This window comes from Ambystoma mexicanum, chromosome 9 (genome assembly GCF_040938575.1).
Source record: "Ambystoma mexicanum isolate Mex_15411 chromosome 9, UKY_AmexF1_1, whole genome shotgun sequence".
NCBI lineage: Eukaryota > Metazoa > Chordata > Amphibia > Caudata > Ambystomatidae > Ambystoma > Ambystoma mexicanum.
In genome coordinates this window covers 291,550,629-291,578,025 of record NC_090931.1, presented here as the reverse complement: position 1 = coordinate 291,578,025, position 27,397 = coordinate 291,550,629, and the positions used below count along the sequence as shown (strand labels likewise).

At 45.4% G+C, this 27,397-nt stretch overlaps 1 protein-coding gene across 1 annotated transcript in view; it reads right to left on the bottom strand.

Moving 5' to 3' along the window:
• The window catches only part of TADA2A (transcriptional adaptor 2A), a 426,671-nt gene that overhangs the window by 300,509 nt on the left and 98,765 nt on the right, over positions 1–27,397 (bottom strand). Inside the window, exons 6-7 of the mRNA XM_069614669.1 lie at positions 23,117–23,205; positions 11,709–11,781 (exon numbers count right to left, since the gene is read on the bottom strand). Of these exons, the coding sequence (XP_069470770.1) occupies positions 11,709–11,781; positions 23,117–23,205 (162 nt within the window). The remainder of the gene's footprint in view (positions 1–11,708; positions 11,782–23,116; positions 23,206–27,397) is intronic.

Below are 27,397 nucleotides of genomic sequence, written 5' to 3'. Positions count from 1 at the left end.
GACAGGACACACCACACATGGATAGAAAAGCACACTACATCCCATACCGATTTCCGCTCTGTTATTTTTAGTACACGACAAAGATTCATGCAACTTTGATCCCGTAAGTTGCACAGTCCGAGCCTGGGGTGCGATATGTAAGAAACTGAAGATAGAGACACCCTCTGATCCGGACATTCCCCTCTGGAACTTCCCCAGCATCCCTCCAACGTTCGATGCAAACCTCCAGAAAACATGGGATCCCCACAAAGAAATTAAAATGAGGGACATGTTTCCCAGCGGGAAATTCGTGACCCTCGAAGACTTTGTAAATATGGTTGGCGGAGGTCCACTCGGAGCGCTCCAATATTACCAAATGAGATCTGCGTACAATGAACGTTGGCCGCTCTTCCCTGATGAACCGCCTTTACACCCTTGTTTACAACTGGCTACATCGAGGGAGGGTCTTGGGATCTCTATGTTGTATGCATTGACCCAGACACACACCCCTACGTTAAACAACATTAAAGATAAGTTCGAGAAAGACATGGGCATGCCCATTGATGAAGAAAAATGGGCCAAGTATTGTGCACTCACTAAAACTAGATCCCTGAATGCTGGTTTATGCCTAAACCAGTTTATGATCCTGAATAGACTACATTACACTCCAGCCAAAGTAGCCAAATTCACAGCAGACTGTACAGGGGACTGTCCTAAATGTAAATCACCCCAAGCGGGATCATTCCATATGTATTGGGGATGTCCAGTGGTGGCTGAATTCTGGAAAACAATAGCTGAAATTAAAGAAGAAATCACACAAATCCCAGCCTCGCTGTCACCTCAAAAGTACCTGTTTGGTGACATCGGGAAATGTGCTGAAACCACCAGAAGGCTATTTAATATTTTATGTGCAGTAGCCAAAAAATGCATTTTACAATCCTGGAAGAGCCCCTCCCTACCGCACATGAATCACTTTCTTCGAGAATTGACTTATGTTAACGAATATGAGGAACAATACGTGCTGACTCAACCTCAGACAAGTCGTCCCAAGGACATCTGGGCTCCTTTCAGAATGTATCTGTGTGAAATGCTTTCTGATGATGAAACTCCTATGTAAACTGAAATGTACCACTGCGATCAAATGATGTATCCTTGACGATATGTGATTTGTGTTGTGGAGGCTGGTGTCATGTTGTATCTGATATGACCATGAATAAATAAAGTTTTTAAAAAAATGTATTTCTCCTCCAAACCAATCACTGTACTCTGGGTCATACTGCCGCCAGCCTTTGACTGCGCTCTCACTAAGCCCCTCCTCTGGCAGCCATCTTCAGATTTGGTATGCATATAGAGCGTCAATATGACCAAGAAGAGCCGCAGAGGAGTAGGAGGGAGGGTATGCATGTCAATCCATGCAAGATCCATGCTGGAGAACAATAGAAAGTAACCTGTTCCTTCTCCAGCATGGGCTCTGGCATGGATTTGCATGCTCATGAATAAAGAATACATAGCATTACAACATCACACAACCACAGGAGGTGGCTAGGCTCAACAGAAGAAATGACTCTTACCCCTGGAACAGACTCACCTCAATCGAACAGGTTGTGTAGGATTGCCTGGCCGGCCCTGGACTGCTCCCAGATGTCCAGCAGGGGCACACCAGACAGGAATGCCGTTGCTGCATCGATCGCTCTGGTGGAATAGGCACGGACGGCCAGGCAGCAGTCGGTTCTCCAACTGATGAGCGTGCAAGATGCAGCCGGAGAGCCACCTTGAGATGGAAGCCTTGGACAAGGCATTCCCATCGTTTTCGACGTCTTCCGAAAACTCTGTGTGTGCCACCAACAGAGCACGAGCAACATCCAGCAAGTGCAATGTCCTTTCAGCCAGTGACGCAGGTTTCGGAAAAAACATAGGCAACATTAAAGGCTCGTTGAGGTGGGATTCCAACGGAACCTTTGGCATGAAGGATGGGTGCATCTGTAGTACCACCCTCAATTAGTGAAAAGTCAAATACAGCTGTTTGCAGGATAGGGCCTGGATCTCACCCACCCTCCTGGTAGAGCTGATGGCCACGAGGAAAGCCATTTTCCATGAGAGGAACTTGAGAGGGGGCCTGATGCATATGCTCGAAGGGGGCCCCCGATGAGCCTCATCGGTACCACGTTGAATACCCACGCCTGGGCAGGAGCCTTCAATGGCGGGAAAGATCAAAACAGTCCTTTGAGGAACTCCTTGAAGAGACGGTGGGACCAAAGAGAAGATCGTCCTGGAGACCTGGTGTTGCGGGAGATCGCCACCAGATGCACCTTGATAGAGGTGTGCGCCAGCCCCGCCTTGGCCAAGGACAAGTATGGAAGAATCTGCGGGGCCATGACCCTCAAAGAGTCAATCTTCTGCGACCAGTACCACGTAGCCAAACTCTTCCACTTGTGCCTGTAGCACTAAGAGTTGATGACGCTCTGGCCTTGGCAAGCACCTCCTTGCAGTCTGCCGGCAACTCGTATCCTCTGAACTTTAGGGCTGTGGGAGCCAAGCCCTCTGGTTCAGCCATCCTGAGTGGCGATGCAGGATTGTGCCTCCTTCTATAGTGAGCAGATCCGCAACCACGGGCAGCTTGACCGGAGGCGACGTTGCCAGGCTGAGAAGGGGCGGTTACAAAATCTTTCTCGCCCACGCCGGGGCGATGAGTATCATCCTGCATTAGAACTGTTTGAGTTGATTGATGACTCGCAGCAGGAGAGGCAACGGAGGGAACGTGTAGAGGACAGGCCTTCACACGGGAAGGAGAATGCGTCCCCCCATGCTTCTCGGCTGGTGGAACTTGCTGCCGAATTTCTGGAGTTTGCCGTCGTCGCAAACAGATCGATCTGGGGCCAGCCTCACTTGAGGAAGATGCGGTCCACCTGATCCTGCCGAAGTTCCCACTTGTGGCAGGAGCACAGCTCCCTGCTGAGGGAGTCAGCGATGGTGTACTTGGCTCCCACCAGGTGAAATGGGATGAGGCACATCACTTGGTGGACGGCCCAGTGCCACGAGTCTTGCGCCTCTCGGGAGAGCGCTAGGGATCGGGTTCCCCCCTGCTTCCTGATGTAGAACATCATGGTGGTTTTGTCCATGAAGATCCACACCACTTTGCCCTTCAGGGACGGAAGGAATGACTTGAGGGCCCAGAACACTGCCCGCAACTCCAGGATATTGATTTGGAGATCCTTCTCCTCCGGCAGCCACAGGTCTCTGGCGTGCAGACGTCTGGTGTGGGCTCCCCTGCCCTCCAGGGAAGCGTCCGTAGTGACCATCTCCTGGTATGAGGGGGGTATTGAAACCCCGGGCGACGTGCGAGTGGATGCCCCACCATATTATCGCCCAACGGAACTCCTCGTTGAGAGGTATCCTGTCTGCAAAGCTTCCGGACACTTGTATACAGCGAGCGTCCAGGAACTCCTGGAGAGGTCACATCCGTAACCTCCAGAGTCGGATAAGGTAGATGTACGACAACATCATGCCGAGCAGCGACTTGATGGTCCACGCTGTGGCGGTCTTCAGTGACAACAGCCGTTGCACCTTTCCCAGTATGACGGCTACCCTATCCCCCGAGGGCGACACCAGGCAGGAGACAGTGTTGAACCTGGCTCCCAGGAACAGTGTTAATTGACAGAGAATCCCAGACCCGTCAGCAGCTGGACGGTCCTCCCTGTGTGTTCGACAGCTACTTTCCTTGACTCGGCCCGAATGAGCCAGTCATCGAGCACACGTGTATCCCCTATAGACATAGTTGGGCCGCCACTGGTGCCAGGACCTTCGTTAAAACCCTTTGCGCCTACTTTAGGCCAAAAAGGAGGGCCTTGAATTGGTAGCGTCTTCCCTGCTCTACGAAGCACAGGAACTTCCAATGCTTCCAGTGAATGGGGACGTGGAAGTGTGCGTCCTCCCGATCCAGCAACGTCAAGAAGTCTCCTTCCTCCAGTCTGCCGAGCATGTGCTGCAACGTGACCATCCTGAATTGTATGGACTGGAGGTACTTGTTGAGATGCCGCAGGTCTAGAGTGTGCCTTCAGCCCACAGTCTTTTTGACTAACAAGTACCTGGAGTAGACTCCGGAGGCCCAGAGCAGTCTTGGAACTAGCTCGATCGCACCTTTTCTTAGCATGGCCCGTACCTTCTACAGGAGCTGAGGGATGTGCCGCTCCTGCCGGGCCACTGGAGGGATCCGCGGACACTTTTGCTGAAACTCTAGGGTATGTCCGTGGCGAGAGCATCCAGCACCCATCTGTCAGTGGAGATCTTCTACTTGCAGACTAATCCCGCCAGCCGGCATCACACCGGGTGCATGGGTCAGGATGCATTGGTGCATGGGTGCCGCCGCCCCCACCCCACCCCCCCACGTCCTGGTCTGTTCAGTCCTGCTTCGGCACCTGCATTACACCTTGGGGGCGACGATGGCGCTGCCCACCTCCACTGAAAGCCTTGGAATGGCCTCTGTAGGCCGCCTAGGTCATGGACCGGGAGGGTAAACAGTACGATGAGGAACCTCTACCGAACCACTTTGTCGATCTGCTGGACTTTTTCCGCCGGACGCACGAAAGGAAGAGCAGTGTTTGAGAGTGCCCAGGGCATGAGTCGTCTCTGTATCAGTCTTGATGGCCTGTAAGGACTTGTCAACGGTCTTCCCGAAGAGGTTGTCCCGGTCGAAGGGCATGTCCAGTACACTGGTGGAAATTGGTGGCCTTCAGCCAGACTCAGTGACAGAGGCAGACACTATTCCCAATCTGTTCCCAATCTGTCGGAAGCCTGTGTCAGCAATGTCAAGGGCCACTGCGATGGCATGGTCTGATGTCCCTTCCCCTACCTGGAGGAGGGAGATCGCCTCCACCCGCTTATCATCAGGTAGGAACTCCAGAATCGAGGCCAGTTTATACCACAGTTCCCTGTTGTACCTGGCCAGTGCTTTGGCAGCCTCGACTGTCGATGCCGCGGAGTAGATGACCTTTCTCCCCATGACGTCCAACTTCTTCCCCTCGCTGTCCGGAGGGATGGAGGACGAAGGATTAGATTACCTCTTCCTCGCAGGCGCCGATACCACCGAGTCCGGTGACAGTTGTGACCGTAGGCACTTGGGTGCGGACTCCGGCACCCGGTACTTTTTTTCCAGCCTATCCTGCTTGGCTGGGGCCGTGGTCAGGTTCTTCAACAGAGCCAGGCCCTCCTCCCAAATTGTCATCCAGGAGGGGCACCGGCATAATGGTCTTCCTTTTGGCCTCGCGCCTTTGGTAGAGGAAACCATCCTTTTTAGTTTCCTCGGTCGTCAGCTGGAAGAGCTTGGACGCTCTGGCGACCATGGCATGAAACGACCCCACCTCATCCGGTGGGGATGCCCTTGGCTGCGTCGAGCCGCCTGCCATGACAATGTCGTCCATCGCTGCAGCCCTCCCCATGTCCGGGTCCCTCGGGTTGGGGTGCGAGGGGGGCACGTGGTGCGCGTGTGGAGGTTGCAGTGTTGGATGTTGCTTCCTCTTTTTCGCCAGAGGCTGATCCAGAGCCAGGGTCGGTGGCATCCTTTTCTGCATTTCCAACACGAACATGTGCAGGGTTGAAAGGATGTCCAGCGATACATCTCTCGGCTGAGTTGTGGTGGTAGGCATACTAGGCCCCGCGCCATCGTCATCAGCGGCATTTCCCCTGTCGTCGTCACCCCATACTCGTGGATCATGTGTATGGACTCCTGGTCTTCCTCGTCCGAGGAAGAAACAAGCGTGCCTTCGAGTACAGCCCGTCCCGAGGCCTCCTCACCCCCCCACCCCTTTTTTGCATCCTGAGGAGTCGGATTAGGGCTTAGCGACACCATCCTCTTTTCCGGTGTCCTCTCCACTGCCCCTGCCGAGGCCTCCCGCCTTGGGGTAGGGTTACTCTGGGCGCAGGACCAGCTTGCGCGGTGACCCCGGCAGAAACGGACTTGCAGTGCTCGTCTTTGGGCACACTCTTCGGACTGGCCGGTCCTGGGTGAGGCATGCCCCTGCATGGGGAAGAGGGCAGAGGCGCCTTGGTGCTGAGCCACGCCACCATTCTACTGTGACGATCCTCTCTTGGTTCTCTTCGTGAACCAGAGGCAGATTTTGCAATCTCCTTCTGTGTGGTCCGGATGGAGACAGAGGCACTGAAGGCGTTTGTCGTCCACAAACACATTCCGCAGTCGGAGCAGAGCTTGAAAAGGGAGCTACCCTCTTTCCAACATGGTGCAGAGTAGGTCCTATGGCCTTCTGGAAACTTCGTACAAAACTCGACGATCCTTGCTCTTGAGGGGTGCCGAAATTCACAGGCAAATGGATCCCTGCTTCTCGGCCGATGGAGAGAAAGAGCACACAGGCTCTGTTTGACAAAAATAGGACTTTCTCGAAAAAGCGCTAAAATGTGGAATAGCTCACGGAGCAAAACTCAAGGACTTCACTACACTAGAACGCTCAGTAAAAATGTGAAGATGGATGCCAGAGGAGGGGTTTAGGGAGAGGGCAGTAATTGGCTGGAGGCAGTATGACCCAGAGCACAGTGATTGGTTTGGAGGAGAAATACAGTTTGTAAGTGAAAGTGAAACTTTTTTTTTAACCGAGGATTCCCGGCCTGACGAGGGGGAATATTCATGAGCATGTGAATCCATGTCAGACCCCATGCTGGAGAACCTTACATATACTTCTCAGAGTAGCAAAACACATTCATGCTGAGAACTTTTGTAACTGATCACTCGCAAAGGGGCAGTAACTAATCAACTCTTTCACAAGTAAGTAACTTTTAAACATTGTTAAACATTTCAAGGCAGAATCCTTTTCTTATCTAGTCCTTCCCTAGACTATTGTATGAGTTCTCCCAGAGGCAGAAGAGGGACCCTAGTGGTCTAGGTGCCAGCTGTAGGCAGGGTGAGCTAGGGTTCAATTGCAGGGAAAGTCAGAGTTCCTGTGGACGTCTCTTCAAACAAATAAGTATTTCACTTTAGAGTTAGTTAGGGTCCAGGGACTTCTGAGAATAAACCCAAGTAGGATTCCAGCAGTGGGCCTGGGTGAACTGGATGAGAGGCCTCCCAATCACATGAAACACCCCAAAGCTACAAGGAAAAGCCTAAGGTAAGTAAATACCACAGCCAACACAGTACCTCAGCATAGAAGATTTTGCAGCAGGAAGACTTCAAGATCTGCAGCAAAAAACCTGGTTGTATTAATTCCTTGTCATGAAGGCTGAAGACAGGACACTGGAAGGAATATCCTGGAAGGGATTTTGCAGCAGGGACAAAAGGATAAGGCTCCAGGCAAGAGTTTCTTGATGGCTGGATGCAGCTCTGTGGTTTTGTCATCCTTTTCAGGAGCCAGGAGAAGAATTAATATTGCCAGTCGGATTCACCTCGCTAATCTGACCCAACACTCTGATGAGGAGACTTCAAGGACTCAAATCGAGTCTCTGGAGGTCCAGCAGGATGCAACCAATGTTTCAGCTTGATTCGGAATTCGGAAGACTGCGCACCGCCTGATGGCTCGAGGTATTGGGGCATTTCAGCCCAGCAAGGTGGCAGCATGTCGTGGGATGCCTAAATAAATGCAGGTCTTCTTGAGTCTAGTGGATCTGACCACGTTCTGGGTCAGGGTTGTAGTTTTTGGAGTCCCCAGGTCACTTGGAAGGAAGGGCTACAGCAGGCTCTCTGGTGGCTGGAAATCATCTCAGCCAAATTTTCTTCACCTTCCTCTTCAGATTCAGGTCCAGTGGTCAACTTGTCAGCAGCTTCCAGGTTCGGAGTATTTAACAAGAACTACAGCACAACTTCTGCAATCTCTCCCTGCATTTTATGGAAAGGGGTGCCATCTCCCCATTGAAACTGGGATCCTTTCAGGCAAGGTGAAAGACAAAGGGGTGCAGAGTTTTGGACTCCTCCCTCGCATCCTGCCTTCTCAGACACTCTGGAGCCTTGGCGGGGAATACAAAGTATTCCCGCCGAAGACAAAACTCCCAGTGCAGTCGACCAACTGTACCATTCCAGTGCTAACATATGTTAAGACATTAGGAGTGCATCTAGATGCCACGCTGTCCATGAACAAGCAAGTTAGCGATATAACTTCTGCCTCCGCCCACAGCACCAAACTCATCAACGCCATCAAATCCTTCCTAACCAAGGGCAATTGTCTCTCTATAGCTAGAGCTAATATAGGAGCCAAGCTTGATTACTGCAAGGCTCTACTCGCTGGCTCTTCCACAAAAAACAAACAGGCTCCAAACCACTCAAAATGATGCACTAAGAGCAGCCCTAAGCATACCAAAAAGAGATCACATCTCACAAGCTAGAAAAGATGCACACTGGCTCCTAGGCAAAGACCGCATCACCTTTACAATTCTCACACTGCCCACCAATGCATCAACCTCACCGCACCATCCTACCTCTCAGACACAATATCTAGACCCACCTCAACTAGGCCCACTAGAACCTACTACACAAACAAACTGACCATCCCACACATCCACAGAGCCAAAGCTGGAGGAATAGGCTTCCCATACCTAGCCCCCAAACTATGGAATGCGCTCCCTTCTGAACTCACAGCAGAAACGTCCCTCCTTGCTTTTCACAAAAAGCTCAAAGCTACTCTGTTTAATTAAAGATACAAACTGCATGTTTCCTCCATAAGTACTCCTAGCTGCTTTCAACTCTTTTTACTGCTACCTATGTAACTAAGTTGCTCACCCCCTTATGTAACCAGCGCCACAATGCTCTTGAGCTGTTGCACGCTTTACAAATCCGAATAAATAAATACATAGAATGTCAAGAGAAGACCCCAGAAACTACAAGCAAGCAGGAAATGGCAAAAAAGGTTCCACCATTTTAGAAAAATGGTGGCTCTTCTGTGCATTACCAAGGCTGAATCAACAGCCTGCGAGTAAAAATGACAAAGTCATAAAGGTAAAACCACTGCCACCAGCCAGAAAGGGGATACATTGTATCCCCAGTACTCCTCATAAGGTGGGGTGTGCTGGCTCACTATATAAAATGTAAAGGGGGATGAAAATCCCTCTTTACTATTTGGAAACTGTAGTTCTCACAAGTTTAGCCATATAAAATGTAAACGGTGAGCCCCAAAGGGCAATCCAGCAACAATAGGCTATATATGCCAAAAGGTTGTCAAAGAGGATACAATCAACAGGACACTATGGAGAGTCTTAAAAATGACACCCTCACTGAGGTAGAAGGAAAAATAGTCCACCAGTCCAGCAAAATATTCTGGGGGGTCTCACAAGTGAGGGAGAGTTAGCACTAACCTTAAAATCTTACCCAACACCTACTGGCTGTTGGTAATATTTGTTGGGAACATTTATATGTTGTGAATTGTGTTCCCACGTTCACAACATATAAATGCTGCAACTGTTATGTCCTTAGGTATTTAGTATAATACTTTATATGGAAGGTAGTAGGAAAGTTCTGTGTTGTGCCCTTGGACCCTGACTGAAAATGATTACTGTGCATAATACAGTCTAGCAGTCTTTTCTTTAACTTACATCTGGAAGACTTAATGTATTGTATATTCCACCAGGTATGGGGTTTACAATTTAGGGTAAATGCACTGTTTGTTAACCTACACCAAGGCTCTGCTTTGTGTTCTGTGTCACCCGAGTTATTTACCTCATCATAAACATTTTATATTTGACCTTAGAAATAAAGTGTGTATTTATTCAGTATACAGCGAAGTCTGCCCTTTAGTGGTGTTAATTGGGACTAATTGCACCTCCCTTCCAGCCTTTCTTCCTCCTCTGCTACAGCTAGCATTGGAAAGTCTGGTAGTTCCTTTCAGTGACGCACTGTTTTACTATTAGGTCAGAGGATTATACACCTATCACTGGGGGGGTTTGTTCACAATTCTCTGTTAAACATTTTCTAACAGCTGTCTTTGCGATATAGTATGCCGTAATCCTGAAAAGCTTTTAGATTGTTGCACCCACACAACTTTAGTTCCTATAAACTAATTTCACTTAACTGGACAGTATTATACATCTCCTGGCCTGCAACTTCAGTGCAAACAGTAGGCAATCGATGCCTCCTAGTTCAGATATATTGCTAAAGCAGCAGGCATTTCTCATAATTGTGTACTTGGCACTAGGGATGTTTTACAGGGAAGCTCCTTCCTGTTCACTGTGCTCTCACCAGCATCTTCAAGGTCTGTCAGGATTTTATGTCAGGCCTGTAGACTTTCACGATTACCTTTGCGTGTGAACTTCTTGTAACAATACAGATGCCCTTTTGCTCGACATTGGTTAATTTCTTCTGCAGTTGTATTTTTAAAAGTGCTCTGCAAGGAGTTTATAATCGCTTTCTTCGCACTCAAGTCTTACGGCAGCAAGTAGATTTAGTGTTTAGAACTATGTCTCCTTGTGTTGCATTGACACAAACACAAATGAAAGTCTATAGCACATGAGCACTTGCCTATCGGCATTACACCTACCATAACTGCAAGCAGTGGTAGCCGAAAGATCATAAAATGTATCGCTGAAACAAAAAAACAACTAAACACATAACAGTGCTGTACTTGCATCTCTGTACTACAATATAAATATGGCCAAACATTTTTGAGACACCATTGACTTCAGTGTAAATGCTGCTAGAACCACTTTTTAGCCCGAAACTCTTTCAAAGGAGACCTCAGAAATTTAAAATCAGTCCATAAAAACAATTTTGCAGATTTGATGTACTTGTTTTACAGCCATCTTGATGACATTACCGATACTACACGCCCTGCAGAGTGAAACCATGGAAATTATTCCACTATAGGTAGTTTCTAATGGCACAAAACCAGTTCTGCCTTTCCCTCAATACAACTGCTACTGGACCATGTTTTTTCTACATTTGCCGCTATACTAAAACCCTACTGATCTATAGTTTCTATTTGGGGATTTCCTTTAATGTGGCCCAGGATCTGGAAGGCAACAAAGCGTTATGAAAAGTGGATATCAAACGGAGCATCTTTATCATGTTTGCAAGGTGAACATGACCCAACATCACCAACATTCATAAAATAAAACTATTTAGCTTGATTGAGGTTCACACCTTAACACATATCCTTGATCACACATCACTGTTTTTCATTACATCAAATCACTGCTGCCACAACTAAAAGGACATTCTAGGTATCAGAAAACTTTTAGTGGCAATGAAACGCAACTACATGGTTTGTAGGTATTCAGGGCTCTGGTTTCCAAATGAGCATAAATGAATTCAGACAGGGTTTCTGCATAATAATGCAACAGTTTTCTGGTGACAAAATAACACACATATTCAAAGCAATCTTGCTCTGCGCCCTCTGCTCCGTTTAACCTGTACCTATCTTACCATTTTTCTCTTGCAGATCCTAAAGCACCACAAGGCCAGGAACATTTCAACTGTTGAGCTATGCAAGACCCAACATCGTAACATACCCTTCTTTCAAAGATTCCCTAATTGGATTAATGCAATCTTAAAGAATGTTATGGGCCATTTACCCAATAGCCAAAAAATACCAGCTGAGAAGTTTTATTTTTTCGACTACTGAAAACCACATGCTTTTAAAATGTAGTTGAATCTAAATCATAAAATCATTTAGAGGGTACTGATCCCTGTAACATCTGGGAGGATTCCTGATCTCAAGGTGAACCTTAAAGTTAACAAGTCATTAAGCTACGATTGCTATGAACAAAAACATTTCAGGCCACAGAATCTTTTGTTAAAGACTTACCATGCAAAATATCAGAATCGTCTTCTACGAAATCAATGTCCCTCAGGTCCCACTCTGCATAATTATCAAATTCCTGTTGGAAACCAAGACAAGATCCCAATGCAGAAGTTAATTTTTGTCAATGCACCCTACTTATGCAAAAACAATCTAATTGAAATCTGCATGATTGGTTCAGAATACAATCTAATCAATAAGGGGGTAAGATTCAGCCATGGATGTCAACAACCCTTTTGCAGCCTCAATGTTGAACTGGGTCACCGAGCATTTAGGGATCAGATCAGGATCCAGAAAATAAAATTACTTGATATCTCACTAGTTAACTATTCTCTGTCCTGTGAATATGGACCATTACCGGCATGAGAGCCAAGAAAAGGTGGCAATTAATAAAGGACTTTCGTTTGGTCTGAAGCCAACCATAAAATCAGTGCCAACAAAAAAACTCAAACCAGACAGATGTCTAGTTATCAAGGGCCAGAGAGAAGCCCAGGTTCTGTAGTACTAGTAAAAACTCTTCTGGCGAGAAGGCTTGAATTGCTCTTAAGATTGAATCACAACTGATTACAGACCAATACCAGGGATTCACTATCCAGTTTCAAGTAAATGTCCCCAATTGTTTGTGCAAGGAACCATGAAATATTTTAAATAGAGACAGAGCAATTCTATTGCTGAAATACTTCCTTAGCCTTTAAAAAAAAAAATACTTTTATTATTTTAAAAACAACAGACCAATCCTTGCCTTTGGGTTCTAAAAATTGATGTATAGTGTGAAAGGCCGCCACATAGGGTAAATGATCCTTCAGTTTGTGGTTGGCCCGTCTGCCTCTGCTCGTTTTGTTATAGACACTGTACACCCTACCCAGTAGCTTCCTTTGTTAAGCTGCAGCAATAACCACCACATTGTTACCTTTTTACTCTCTCTGGTCCCACTCAGTATTTGTATGACAAACTACCTCTTCCACAAGGTCTCCAGGGCAACCAATAATGACTTGGTCTCTCCACCATGCAGCAGCAATTACCTCTGCATAGACGCTTCTTTCAGAGGGCTCAAGCATTCAGGGGTTCCGCTATCCTCAACTCATCTTCCCTCCTTTGCCAGGAGATGCAGCTGTTATTAAAAAAACCCAGAGTTGAACAGTTAATCTGTCTGACAGCTGGCCATGCCCGAACCCCTAGTCCCCCTTTCTTAGCACCTTTACACTTTTGTAGTTGTCCAAGTGACTGAATCAGGCCTGCTTTAAAGCAGGGCCAACGGTTTGCCTCCATTTGCGACCCACTTTTCTCTTTTTAAATTATATTGCAGTTACAGCATTAATTTCTGCCTTCCGAGTTTATTCAAAAGCTGTAATGGGTGGTTACGGGGTAAATGGATTTAGCTAGTAATGATTTTCTTGCACAATGAATCTATTTATTGTTCCGAAGAGCTGCATGGAGGACGATTAGCTCACATGTCTTCATAAATGTTTCTAGTTCCAAATTTGTGTGGTAGAGTAAGTTAATGGCAAATAAGGTTTTGGAATGGTTTATTTAGTGAGAATGTAAAGTGAGATATAGAGGTCTGACCAAAGTGTTAGCGAGGCAGAGCAGATAGTTTTATTAAAAATAAGTGTGACTCCTCTATCCTTTTTAAGTGGTAATTTTTAGGGACTATAAAATCGAGAGGCATGAGATAGGATATGAACAAGTTAAAATCATCTCAGACCCAGGTTTCTGATTTACTGAGTTGAGCATATTACTGAAGTTGGATCTATTCTTAATGGCTGATCTAGAACTATGCATTTTAATGTGTATGGCAGATTCAGTCAAATAGTTCCAATAAAACACTTAACAGGTTAGCAGATGGGAACCAATGGCACAAACACAAATTACTTTCTGATTTGGGAGAAATATCAGTAACCCGTGGAAAATTATCTGCATCTCCAAGATGTATGTGTGTATGCAGAGGGGCGCACCGAGAGGGTTACAAATAGGGTGCTCGGGGGGGGGGGGGTAAATAGAACTCTGGAGGAGAGGAAATAAGATTGAGTGGCACAATAAGCAACATGTTCTTTGAAGATCTGTCCTAAACCGTAGGATGAAGTGGGCAAGCCTTATTAGTATTGATAACTTGTTCCAAAGACTGGGTGTTTAGCAGGAAAAAGTCAGTTTGCTGTGTGCCCCTCCCCCCGCTACCCCTCAGCTTGTAGTTCTTTGGCTTCCAGCTTGGTCAAGTAGTGTGTGGTGTTTTGGTTGTGACTACTGTATAGACAAAGCAGGCAGTGCCACACATTACGTATGCTGAAGGAGGTAGTAAGTGCAGCTCCTTGAGGATTGGTGTAATGTGGACACATGTTCTTAGTCCTATAAGGAAGCTTGCCGGACCGCTTTCAGAGGGGCTAAGGTGGCATCTAGTACTCCAGAGAGTAGGCACTGCCACCAGGACAAAGGCTTGGACAACTTCTGAAAGTCTGGACAGGGACAAAAAGCTTGACTTGTGGAGGAACCCAAATGAATGAGAGGTTGCAGTAGATACTAAACCCGAAATATTTTGCACTGGGTGAGAGTTGAAGCATGAATCAATCTATCGAATCAATCACTGTATGATGTAGTCACAGATGAAACAGATTTTTAGGTTTAGCTGTGCGTCATCTGTATATTGGTGGTATAGGCGAGGAGTTCCCCCAGAGGTTCCATGCAAAGAGTGAAGATGACCGGGGACAGGATGGAGCACTGCGAGTGGCTCTGGGATCTGTTGGAGCCCATCAGGGCAAATTGGTCTCTGTTGGAGAGGGAGGAGACAAACCACTGCTTGACTTTCTTTCAAAGCCCAAGCCAATGCCTTTTGTGATGATGTTGAGGAGGGCTCATGGCCAACGGTATAGAAGGCAGAGAGGTCGAGGAGAGGACGTATGCTGGATCCCCTTTATCCAGATGTGTAGAGAGTCGATAATTTGGATGGTGGCGGATTGAGCTTCATCACGCTCAGAAATCATATTTGTAGCTCTTGGGCAATAGAACTCCAAAAATGGAATTCTGCCCCAACTTGGAGGGTCACCTCCTCTTTTGCTGGATTCCTTAATTTTGGACTCCCCTTTTCCTCCAAGCAAGGCTCAATCCAAATTCTGACAGTGTGGTACTGCGTTTTGTGCTCTGCTTTACATGCCCATATGACTCCTAAGACAGGGGTACCCCCAAAGGTACCACTTAGTTTCCAAGAGAGAGTAACCTCTCTGTTAATCATGTAGCTAGGCAGTGGTAGATTTTTTACCCAAGTAAAATGGTTCCACAACATTTTACCTGGTTGAGTTCTTTTTGACTGATCCCCATTCATTGAGATGGGGGTTGAAGTGTTGCATTGAAGCAATGAGGGGGCCACATGACTGTGTATCGAAGAGGAGCTGGCTGCTGACAAATATTTCTTTGCAGATTACCCCTTCATTGACATCACTGGATCACTCCACCCACACACCTTTTTCATAAAGCTTAAACTCTGCCCTGACTTTTGGAGGCAAGTGAAGCCTTTTTGCTTTCCTTTCCTTGCTCAGCTCATCGCATCTCATTTCTTTTGGCGGTCCCCAGTGCACGGGGACCCTTGCAATTTTGCTAGATTTCGTGGTTTTACTGTAGCACACCGCCTTCCAGTGAAGTGCTACAAGAGGTACACTTTGTATCCCTTTGTCTTTTTAACAGTTATGTTACCTGTCTGAGGTTTCCGTACTGGTTGGTAGCAGTGGTTATTTTTCTAGAGATTTTCTAGGGTCCAAGCTGCATCTGTGTCTGTCGCTGAACAACCAGTGAAGAGCTCGCATTTTGCACAGCCGCTTACCCGGTTGAAGGGTAAGCTCTCCTTTCCCTCCGGCATTGCTGGCAGGCATTTTCTTGGTTTCTTTATCTTCATAAACTCTAGGGTTTTCCCACCAAGGGAATCCAGGAACTGCTCTTCGGGGGCACTTTCACCCTGGGTTAACTCTGTCCCACCAAAAACGACTCCATTTGCAATATTACCTTTTGGTCTCTTGTAAATTTATTTTCAGGAAGGTCTCTGTCACTTATTCAAACTCAATCCGTACCTGCTACGTTATTATCTCTGTTTTACAAAGTTTTAGTTAAATGTTGGTGTATGGTTTTTGCTTTTTCTTTGCTTAATATAAAGATATTTTTATACACATCTAGTGTGTGGACCACCTTTTATTTGGTATTAGTGAAAATTGTGTACTGTAACCTGTCTCACCCCACAAAACCTCCCCGGGTTAGGCCTTGGCTGCTCAGTCACGACTACCACTTGGAGAGCCTGCTGGAAGTTGAGGCAATCACTGTCAGTACAATATCAGAGACAGGAGGATATACCGGAGGAGCGGGACCACAGGACCTTAAGGAAAAGTAGTTCTGTAGGCAATGTGGTGACATCCTTTTGTGCAACTAGATGGCAACAGTGTTCTTAATGACTTTGCCAAGTAAGCGTAGATGCTTGATGGAGCAATAGTTAGCCAGGTCACCAGGGCAAAGCCTGAGTTTCCTTAGCAGGGGGAAGAGCGGTTCTATTTCCAGTTCATCTGGGAAGGTCTCTAGTTAAAAGGAGCCAGGCATCTGTACTTTGTTGCACTTGCATCTTTGGGTGGAGACCAGGAATTGTCATCCAAGTAATTTTCCTGATGCAAGCATTGGCCACAGGGACACAAAGGTTTGTGGGAGTGTTCCTATGGGTGCTATGGGTCAGGGAAGCAGGGATTCCTCTGGAACGTGCACCCTGGGAATAAACCTATAAAAAGAGTGTGTGATGCCAAGCACTATTGCCAACTGCGTGAACGGTGCATGGATGTGCGATTGGGAGGTTTGGGTGGCAATCTACAGACACTGCACCAGTGCCTTGTCAACTGCTGGACTGACCCATCTGATTGAGTCAGAGCATGAAGGTCTTCTATGAAAAAACCTTGGTTGACAGGTTATGGAACATGAAAACAAAGACGGACCTCAGCCAGATGTAAGCAACCATCATCCGACCGCAAGATTCTTTTGGACAGACCAACTGTGTTCATGAAGTGCGGGACCAATTCCTTGCCCTATATCCTTTGTTGATCCACTAAAGAATGCTGGATCTACAGAAGACAAAGCAGAGCTCTGTAGAAGGCAGATACTTCATTTAGCCTATGTAGCACTCCAGGGACCCTCTTGATCGCCTAGGAGACGTCATAGCAGGTGCCGCCACTGGGCTAATGGGAGTGGGAGGGTTTGCATTCCCTCTTAAATCTCAGTCTGCGGTTCTGTGGAGAGTTCCATATTGAGACCAGGCATCTCACACAGTTTGCCTAACTGACTTCCTTGAATCGTCATTGGCCTGACTGTGGATATGAACTTGTCCTCCCCAGGCTTATAACCAATATTCACTTATAAGGTGTCCTTCTATAAATAGAACTTTTCCATAGACTACTCACTGACTCTTATTGCAATCAAAGCGGCTTTACTGGGAATGTTCGGCCATTTCTGACACATTTACCCGTGAAAGAGTGATGCATTTTAAGAGGAGCACTACAAACTGGGAGCGGATTGGGCTTCCTGGATCCTACATTTAGTGTATGGGAAACCCTTAACACTATAGTTGTAGATTGTTTCCCAATCTGCACTTCCTAATACCACAGGAGAACCCTCACAGCAACAAGGTGTCGCAACCTAGACTAGGCTACACAGGTCCTACCAGACTTTTTTTTTAAATAAAAAGACACCAAGCTTCAGCACTGGTCCCTTTTATATTCCTGACACTTACTACCTCGCTTGGCAATAGCGACAGTTCAGGTAATTGGCCATACTCCCTTGAGTTTTGTTGTTCTACCATTGAACACTGTATGAAGGTCCATTTGGGCCAAGTACACAGGACATGGTGGCCAGTCGGAGACAGAACAAACAAAACAATGGAGATTTCAAAAAACCCACTTCTCTCAAAATGAAGAAAGTATGGAAACCTGCACTTTCCACTCAAAGCCTAAACTTCGGCTAATAAATTGTGTATGTAGTGTTACTGAAGACAGACCAGAAATGAAGGACTTCCATCACTAAGACCAATGCAACATGAAAGCAGTGTCTGTAAAAGTTGTATGCATGCCTTGTTCAGATTTAGGGGCAGTTTTAAAAAAAAAAATATTTATTGTATACAGTTTACAAAAGAAACCTTTACAATTGCATTCAGTAAGAAAAAGAACATTAAAGTTCGTATATACAAACATTACCATAAATTGATCACAAATACTGAAAACAACCCCAGGATCCTTCTTCTAAAAGTAAAAAACATAAGATAAGCCAATAAAATCAGTGTAGAATTAAAACCAATAAGAAGTTCCTAAACATACCCCCCTTCATGCAAAAAAATCAGTAGTGTGTCAAGTTCATATACATATACAATACACAAAATAGTTAAAAGGATTAGTAATTCATCATACAAAAAGATCAGAGTGGTGGCCCAAACAGATCTAGAGATTTTATAAAACCCACCACCGCAAGTCAATCTACGGTTTTAGTAATAGAGACAGCGAGACCAAATAAGATTTTCTGCCCCCCCAACAGTCCCAGAGTATTGAATCTGCCTAAGTAAATGGCCCTAAGACCTTTCGGTGCTGTACAGTCTAAGAAAAGATGATAGGCAGATTCAATAACCTCAGGACTGTGGCAAAAACGACATGTAAGATCCAAATCACAAGTCTCCTTCCTTCTATGTAAAACTTCCTTGGTAGGCAGAATATTCCATCTAAGCTTCAGGAGTAGTAATGGCGGTTAGGAAATTGTGTCAGAATAAAAGACAGGCAACCTCTCTTCTTATGATCAAATTGTAAATCGCAGAGCGCAGGATAAGTATGTAATTTTCCCAGTGTATTATTCCAATCACAACAAAAAAGGAGCTCTTTGACTTTGTTCGGGTTGTTCAACAGAGTGTCCCTGTCGACAGACAGATCTAAAAGAGTGTTGTCACAGAGGTCCCTGAATTTTTAGGAGAAAAGGGTTTCGATCTAGGGATCCCTGCAAGAAGAGTCTTGCCCACATCATCATAGAGTGTGTCATGTTTAGGGCTGAGCAGGGCAGAAAAAAATGCAAGAGCCCTCCAAAGGATTCTAGCTCGGAGAGAAACTAAACCCAATTCAAAACTTATAGCCACTATCGGGACACAGTTGGGAAGTTTCATGACCTTTCTCCAATAGATACCCTCAAGGGTGTCCCAAAATGTCAAGAGAACCAAATAATGTAATACCATTCCATGTATTAATTTTGGAATCACCTTTCCCTTGAAGAAATCTATCACTGGCTTAATAGAGAACCTGCCGTATTTGTTATCTAATTTAATAGATTGTGAGAGGAGCGGGAGTAGTTTAGGTCTGAGTGAGCGTCTTAATTTAACAGGCGATGGTTTGGCCAAAATAAATCCCAAATAAACAATTCTATGTGCTCTCATGGTGTTTTCACCGCCAATTTTCCACACTTGCTAATTCCCTTTTTTCCCTTTGGAAAAGACCATCATGCAGGTTTTACTTGGGTTGATTTTTAACCCCTTAAGTGTAGAATATTCTTCAAACCTACAAATAAGTCTTTGCAGTCCCACTTTGGTCTGATCGAAGAGAAGGAAATCATCAGCATATGCTGTTCGGGAGAATTCTCTGTTTAGGCTGAATTTCCTAACCTAGTGAGTCCCCCAGCAGCTTTGCTGGATTGTTGGGGTTTATTTTTTTCTCCTGCCAAGAGTGAGACTCTTTTACCCTCACTCTTGGACATGATTTGAGTGTGTTTCTTTGAATCTAAATGTGTTTAATGGGCTATGGGGTCTTTTACTCCATAGGGCTTCAGGTGTTTTTGTGATGTGTGTTACACAGCACCCTCCGTGCAGTAACACAGGGGTGTCATAGTGACCCCCCAGTATAGACTCCATACCCTGGGACTGACTACTGTCTCCCGGTGCATGTAAAGTCACCATTGACTTTACTAGTCTTACATTCTGAACAGAACCAGTACAAAACATCATATTGTGGACGTACTGGCTGGGACAATTCAATTGCCCCGGGGTCTGTTAGTCGAGAGGGCACGTCTGTCCCCTCTGATCGAGTTTTGGCTGGTGGCAGTGGATACTACTTTTTATATTCAACTGGGAATATTTTCCTATGGGATTTCCCATAGTTTTAGGCTACTATCTTTATTTAATTATTTACGGTAGCCTCGAACATACCGCCGGTTTATTTAATTAATATTAATTCTCCGATTGGTATTTTTTGCCAAAACTTGATTCTAAAATGGCGTTTGTGTTTTTTTCTGTGACTCCGACCCAAGTCGAGCCCTTTTGTTCCACTTTTTGGTGGGCTTCTCCACAGAAGCCCTCCAAAGTGGTGCCCTCTGTCTGGGGTACTCAGGAGGGGTGGAGGGCAATCTAGGCACCCTGGACTGAGTTGCCTAGGCAACTCAAGTCGCACTCCATCCTGATTGGTCCAAGTGGTGAGCCGGCCGGCTCACCACTTAGCATGTTTGAGTGTCAGCTAGGCTGAGTGAATGGGGGTTTGCTGCATAAAAGCAGGGCTTTGGGGACTGGAACTTCAGAAGTCGCCACAGGACCCAAGAATCCGACGAGGGAGAAGCTGAGCCAACCTGCCACGACACCACCACCAGTGGAGCCCTGCTGGACTGCCTCACCACTTTTCCCAACGACAGAGGAGATCTCCCGCCGGAGAGTCTTCTTCTTTTGACTGGTGGGGATAACCAGTTTCACCGTCTTTTCGCTTTCCCGACGTACCTCGTGGCCGCCTTGCCAGTGCCAAGCACCCCGGCAACCGGGATACCACGGTTTACCATGACCGCGAAACAAAGGTACCACCTTTAACCAGAAAACTCCGCGGATGGTTTCTTCCCTGGTAGTGCAACGACCTTCATCTTTCCTCCAGGTCGAGATCTTCTCTTCCCCTGGACGACGACGCAACTTGCAACCACTACCAGGAACAACTGCCACCGCTGGAGGATCCTTCCCATTTAAGTTGATGAGACCTGACGGGATCCCCCACTTTGATAGTTTTGCCCAGAGGTTTCGGTTGAGACTGCCATAAAAATAATTGATGCCCACTTTGTCGGACCATGCTGATCTGCCTTGGCCCGTTCAGTCCTAGAAAGTCCAAGCACTGTGGTCTTGGAGAGTACTCCTTGCCATGGATGTGTTTATTCTCTTAATCATATTAGTGGTTAGGGACCCTTGAGGAGTTGTGATTTGTTGGCCTCTGGGAAGCTGTGCTGTCAACAGCCACAACCTAACAGATGCTACATAATCGGAGTCATAAATCTGTTAGGGACTTTTACTGAACTCCACCTGTGGTAAGACTTCAGGAGGCTCACTCTTAGATGTACAGCGCTTAAACTCTTAGATTTGGCCCGAACTACCCAAAAGGTTTGGTAGCTATGGTCGAGCAGCCAGGATTAGTCTAGGAGGGAGTAGAGCTGTAGTTGAGTACAAATGCCTTTGAGCACACTTCTAGTCAAAATCACTACAGTTCAGGTCAGTAAAAATTGTTCACACAGATAGATAACAGATAATTGCAGGCCTTTAAATGATAAATAGGTATAGAGTAGCTTCAGGTTAGCAAATCGTTCAACAACCAACATTTACTGAAATAACAAAAATGGTAGGTAGGCAACTTTTAGGAAAGCCTCACTTTTAAAAGTCCAACCCTATCTGGGGGATGACTGCCTCAAAAAGTCAGATGGGGCACTGGGAGACCAGTGACCCTTGGTGGCAGAACAAAGGAAGGCAGATGCTGTCAAAGTGTCATAAGAAGAGTTTTTGTAAAAAGTAAGTAATGACAGATGTCCTTAGGCCTTGGAGAACATGGTGCGTCGTCCACCACAACATGACTCAGGAAGCTCAGGAGGATCGAACAGCAACACAACCACTGCCTAGGTAAGCACCTAGGAGTCAAGCAGTACCTTCTGTGATGAAGAAAGACTGTCACTGGTAGGTCCCCACGGTAAGATGACAGAAGCGCTGGCTCGGGTCTCAGTCACAGGGATGTCCATCAGACTATCTTTGCGGCACTTGGGTGTGGAGGCTCGACACAGGCTTTGGAGCAGCAATGGTTCTCACCTGGCAGACTTTCTTCCTTTTCTCGGTCCACAACTCTTCTGAGAGGACGATTGGGATGGAGACTCTGAAGACCCAGACAGATGCCCACAAGTTTGCAGCCGGAACCGCGCTTGACGAGACGATGCACCGCAGCAGTGCCAAGGGTCCCAGGGTATTTGGGTATTGCAGGCATGGAAGGTTGCAGCACTTTGTGGAATGGCTCAAACTGTAGCTGGTCTCAGGACCGGCTAGGCCCACCAGTCTAGGGGAGAAAGTCATCTGCCTGGATCTTCCCTGTTGCACAGGAGATTGAGCTGGAGCAGCAGCGGTCACTCAGTCGGCTTTGGCGGTCGCTGGAGGAAATTGCAGACATCCTCATCTTTCTTCGTCGGAATGGATCTTCCAGTGGTCAACTCTTGCTTCAGCATCAAGACCCTCATCTTTTATAAAGGAACCCAGCCAATCAGTATGCATGCTATTTTCAAACTTTGGGTGGTGGCTGTCTCAAGGAGACAACCAGGCACCCAGTCAGATGTGAATCTAAGCAGACATAGTGGAGGGTATAGACCAGAGGAGGTTTGGTGTCCTCCCAGCTTCCTGTCCTTCCAGACACACTGGCACCTCTGGGCGGGCTTCCCAATGGGAGCCTGTCGAATAAAAAAGGAGTGAGCAGGACTTCCCCCACCCAGGTAAGCAGAGGAAGGCTCAAGAAAGGGCAAGCCATCATAAGTTTGCCGGAAAAAAAGCATACAGGCAGCATTTTAGGTCAATGGTGACCCATGTGTCCTTTACCGCAGCTGCAATAGCAGCCTGCAGGTAAAACCACAAAGTCGGCAGAAAATACCCACTGCCACCAGCCACTCTGACTTGCCACTGTAACTTTCTAGTTACAGGAGAAGTGAGAAAAGGGATACAATGTGTCCCCTCAGCACCTCACATGAAGTGAGGTGGCTGATGAGTATAGATAGGATAAAAGGGGTACCCCCCATCCTGGCAAGGTATCACCCCATCCTGGTAACAGAATGTTATCAGAGGAATTTTAAAGAAAACCAAAGAGGGAGGCTCAAGTAGCCTCCACCAACACTGTAACATAATGTGCTGTGTGATGCAATAGTCAAATACAGATGCCACAGAAAGCAGACTCCATCAAGAGAAACCAAAAAGGGTTCTCAGGGTCACAGAAAAGAATGAATGAGGAAAAGGTGTCCCCATTCACCCAGGAGAGTCAGACAAAAAAACAATAGTCCAGCACAAAGTGCTTGGGGACTCACTAAGTAATTACACACAAGATGAACATTCTACCTAACAAAATCCATTCAAATACTGTTCACTTAATTCAACAAGAAAGAAAAGCAGATACCTCAATAAAATCAGCTCTTGCAGGCATGTATCCAGCCATGTCCCTGGAGAGCAGAGAGTCGAAGCTAGGCCGTGGAGGATCATCCGTAGCTGAAACAGACATTTATGTTAGTTTTTTTTAAAAAAGTGAAAATGGATATGCCCCCATGGAAAGATTAAGCTTCACATATGAATAATGCATGGACTATTGTGCTCGATTGACAAAATTAAAATTTCAGGGGAATAAATAAAAAACAACAAGCAAGACAAATGTAGTTACTTTAGACAGCAAGACTCTGCATCCGCATTAAATATCTGTGCAACAAAAAGGAGCACCAATGTAGTGAAAACTAAAATGGAATGAAAAGAGAAATTAAATAACACCAGCTAAATGGTGTTATAATAAACATGCAAGCAGTAGTCCATACAAGGTTAGACTATTTGCAACATATTGTCAACTGTATGAAAACAATTTAAAACAATTCAGCCAACAAGAGCAAAGCGAAAACCTAATTATATGATCAATCAGAACCCATAAAGTACATTTTAAGTCCCTATGTACATTGAGGACGGAACATAGTTCAACGTCAAAATAGTATACACAAAAGGAAAAAGAGTGATTGGGTCAATGCGGTTACTTTGCGAACACTGTATACATATCTGATAACAAATATTGCCATTGTGAAGAAGCTGCCAAGCGGTTTGAAAAGCAGCGAAACAACCGGGGAGTGGACTGCACCGCTACCCATTTCAGAAAGTCATCCATGAGACTTTAAATCCAGGACACAAACAAAAGGGTTGTGGTTGTACATGTATGCTCTAGGAGCATTAATGGGTGACTAAGGTGTTCCATTCCACTGATAGGTTGAGACCATGTTTGACACTATCCAGCGAATAAATCCATCGTTGTTCCATTCTGTATAGTATATTAACCATGTCTCCTCCTCTTCTAGAGGATCTCGCAGTTTGCAGGACAAACCATTTGAGGTCAGTATCCTGATGTTTGAACCGTGTAAAATGTTCAACTAGTGGCTTATCCGCTACCTTGTTGCGGATACAACTTCTGTATTCACCAATGCGCTGTCTGAGTTCACAGGTTGTTTTTCCTACATATAATAACTTACAAGGACAAATGATGATATAAAGGGCATTTATGGTTTTACAATGTGTGTGATGCTTCAGTAGCCATTTAATTTGTCCGTAATTAAACTGTCCTACTTTCTGTCAGTGGGCAGGCCACACAGTTCCCACACCTATGATGCCCTATAATGGGGGGCAAACCCCATTGGTTCAGCACTGTTGGATCTTTCGATTTCTCTTGATACCTATGTACCAGGCGCTGTTTTAGATTCTGACTCTTTTTGAACGCAAACATTGGTTTCTTGTTTAGGACCCCTGGTTGTTTTATAAGGTCCCAGTTCCGATTAATGATCCTTTTTATGTCGTTACTCACCGGATTATACGTGGTATGAGGCGTGTTGCACACCTATGCACACTGAGCTATGATAAATCTAAAAACCATTATGATGATGCTTTGAAAAGTATATATGTAGCACGAGAATAAACCAAAAAACAGTCAGTTTAAACAGAAATGATGCGATCCTACTAAGAAACATTGAATCAGGATTGAAAACAGGCTTAGTTATACATAAATGAACAGAGGAGTTATATTTGACAACACCGCTTTGAGACAATTGTATTTGTCTTTTCCTTCTAGAATATATTTCTGTGAGGGTGATAGACTCCGGGGAGCCCGGTGTGTCCTGGAAACTAGGAAACACTTGGGAAAACAGTTGCTATCTTGGCAAGACGCAACAATTAGGTGAGAATGTATTAAGAGACATACTGAAGTAATTTCTACACCGCTAAAAACACCCGACTGACTAATTTATTATGTCTATACAGGTTTGTGGGACAAATTGGTGACTAGGCACGTCTGGTGTACTGAAGGCACGGTCTGCACACACAAAAAATATTGTTCAGAAGACGGGTCGGTGGGATTTCCTTCTGGGATTCTCCGCCTGTGTTTTTGGAAGTAAGTTATTTGCAGGTCAATGAAAATGGACCATAGCTGATGATTAACAAGTATGGGTCTAACTTTGTTTGAACTATAGGTTATATGGTATCCTTGAAGAGTTGTTCTTAGGTTGAGGGACTCTCTGCTAGGGTATTTTTAGGACTTATCCATTGTGTTTGTCGTTTTCCATATCGCTAATTATAAGATGAAGATGGGGGGATGACATTATGTACTATTTATAGACATTGATACACAATAACAGTGTGTGAAAAATGAGGATGACAGAAAATAGCTATTTAATAAAGTTCTTTTGTTTTATTATTCTTAGGCAATTTGATCCACCCTACTAGATCGAAAAGGGATGTTACTTTTGTTCCTGTTATATGTCCTGAAGATGGTTGGCGTACATAGTGGACTGAGTAAAGTCTAAAATACAACCTGAAACACGTGTCGACTTACTGCCTAATTACAGAAGGGCAGTTACCTATATGTGAACATTGTATGGAGAGGAATTAACATTGAAAAAAATATTGGATTGTGATCTAATTATTGTGGTTACAAAGTATATGTATGAATGTTAGTGTGAGAAAGTGAAATTAATGGTTTGTAGGCTTAAATGATTGTGTGGATCTAACAGTGTAATTTATGGATTTTGTTTTAAATATGCTGCACACCTTTGGGTGCTTTTTAGATATGAAATATTATTAAATGTTTTTTGTATTGAAGTAGAAAGATTGAATCATTTGTGATTATTTATAAAAAAAACAAATGTATGTTCTGTCATCCTCTATCTAAGGGTTCATTTGTTTGAGTATATTGTATGTGTAGCCCACAGGACCCTAGATGTTTTGAGTATCCCCTCTATTTTTGGGGTTTACAGATGGGCCATTTCTGCCGGGCACGATTTAGTAGCCGGAGTCCCAGTGGGAGAGCATCCTGTGGTCACCAGACTCTTAAAGGGGATAAAGGCAAGTAGGCCCCCAAGGCCAAGACACTCATCCCTCTGGGATGTTAATAAGATATTACATCTATTTCATCAATGGCCAGAGAATGTCCTCTTATCAAGCAAACAGATCTCAGGAAAACTGGCCACATTACTATGCCGGTTTCTTGTAGAAGGGGGTCAGATGTCAGAGCCCTGGAGATAGATAGGATGATTTTTTATCCTGAAGGAGTGGTGTTTAACATAGCGCAGCGTACTAAAACCAACTCAAGAATTATTATCTATCCCTATTTCCTCGACAATAGCAAGCTCAGCTCCTAATATCGCGCAGGAAGCCATACAGAGCAGTGACACCAGCGACTATTGCAAGATGGGTGAAGGAAATAATGGACATGGCAGGCATAGATGTTTCTGTATTCTGAGCTCACTCGACCAGAGGAGCCATGGCTTCAGGAGCTTTTGCGGCAGGAGTTCCGCTGCAAGAGATCATGAAGGCAGCAGACTGGTCCAGCGATTCAGTTTTCAGAACTTTCTATTTTAAGCCAGTACAGAATATTGCAGCAACAGAAATGCAAAGCTTTGAACAAGCATAATGCTCGCCTCCGGTCTTGTCATAGAATGAAGATTGCCAAAGCGCATAGCGCTGGAAGTCTTGATTATATTAAAGACACAGAGGCGAGCAGTATCCCTCCCCTAAGGAATTTGGTTGTAAGTAACAATGTGTTATTCCGGACAAAAGAGAGCTATACATGGGTTAGCTGTTATGCATTATATCGAAAGCCATAAATGTCGAACGTATATCTATCATGTGTTTAGCAGCAAATTGCCACCCCTTACATTTGTGATCTCTTTTCATATAGGGGAGGAGGAGAAGAATTTGAGAATAGCAGATCGGCAGGGAGGATTTGAGAATCGCACAGAATAGAGAAAACAGCGAGTTCAGTTTATGGGACTGTTACTAGACTGGTTAAAGTTAAGTTCGAAGACAGACAAAAGAAGAGGAAAGCACCTAGTCTGAGGGACACTTATACTAGAAGGGGACCTCTCATTGGAGGGCTCGATCGAGGCTAAGACTACCAGAGAGCCAGAGACTCATGGGGGATGTAGTTAATACAGGCAATCTTCATTCTGACGGATACCGACCTCACGCGAAGAGAGGCCAAGAGGCGATTGCCTCTCAATCCTACACAGCTAGAAATATAATCCAACTGAGTTCAGAAAGCAGAGGCCAATTTAACATATACCGTACTGAATTCCCTTTGTGGTTCAAACACTTTAGCAATATATATAGTTGGCAGATATGAACAATGGTTCTATGGTGGGGAAAAAAGTAACTGAAGAAA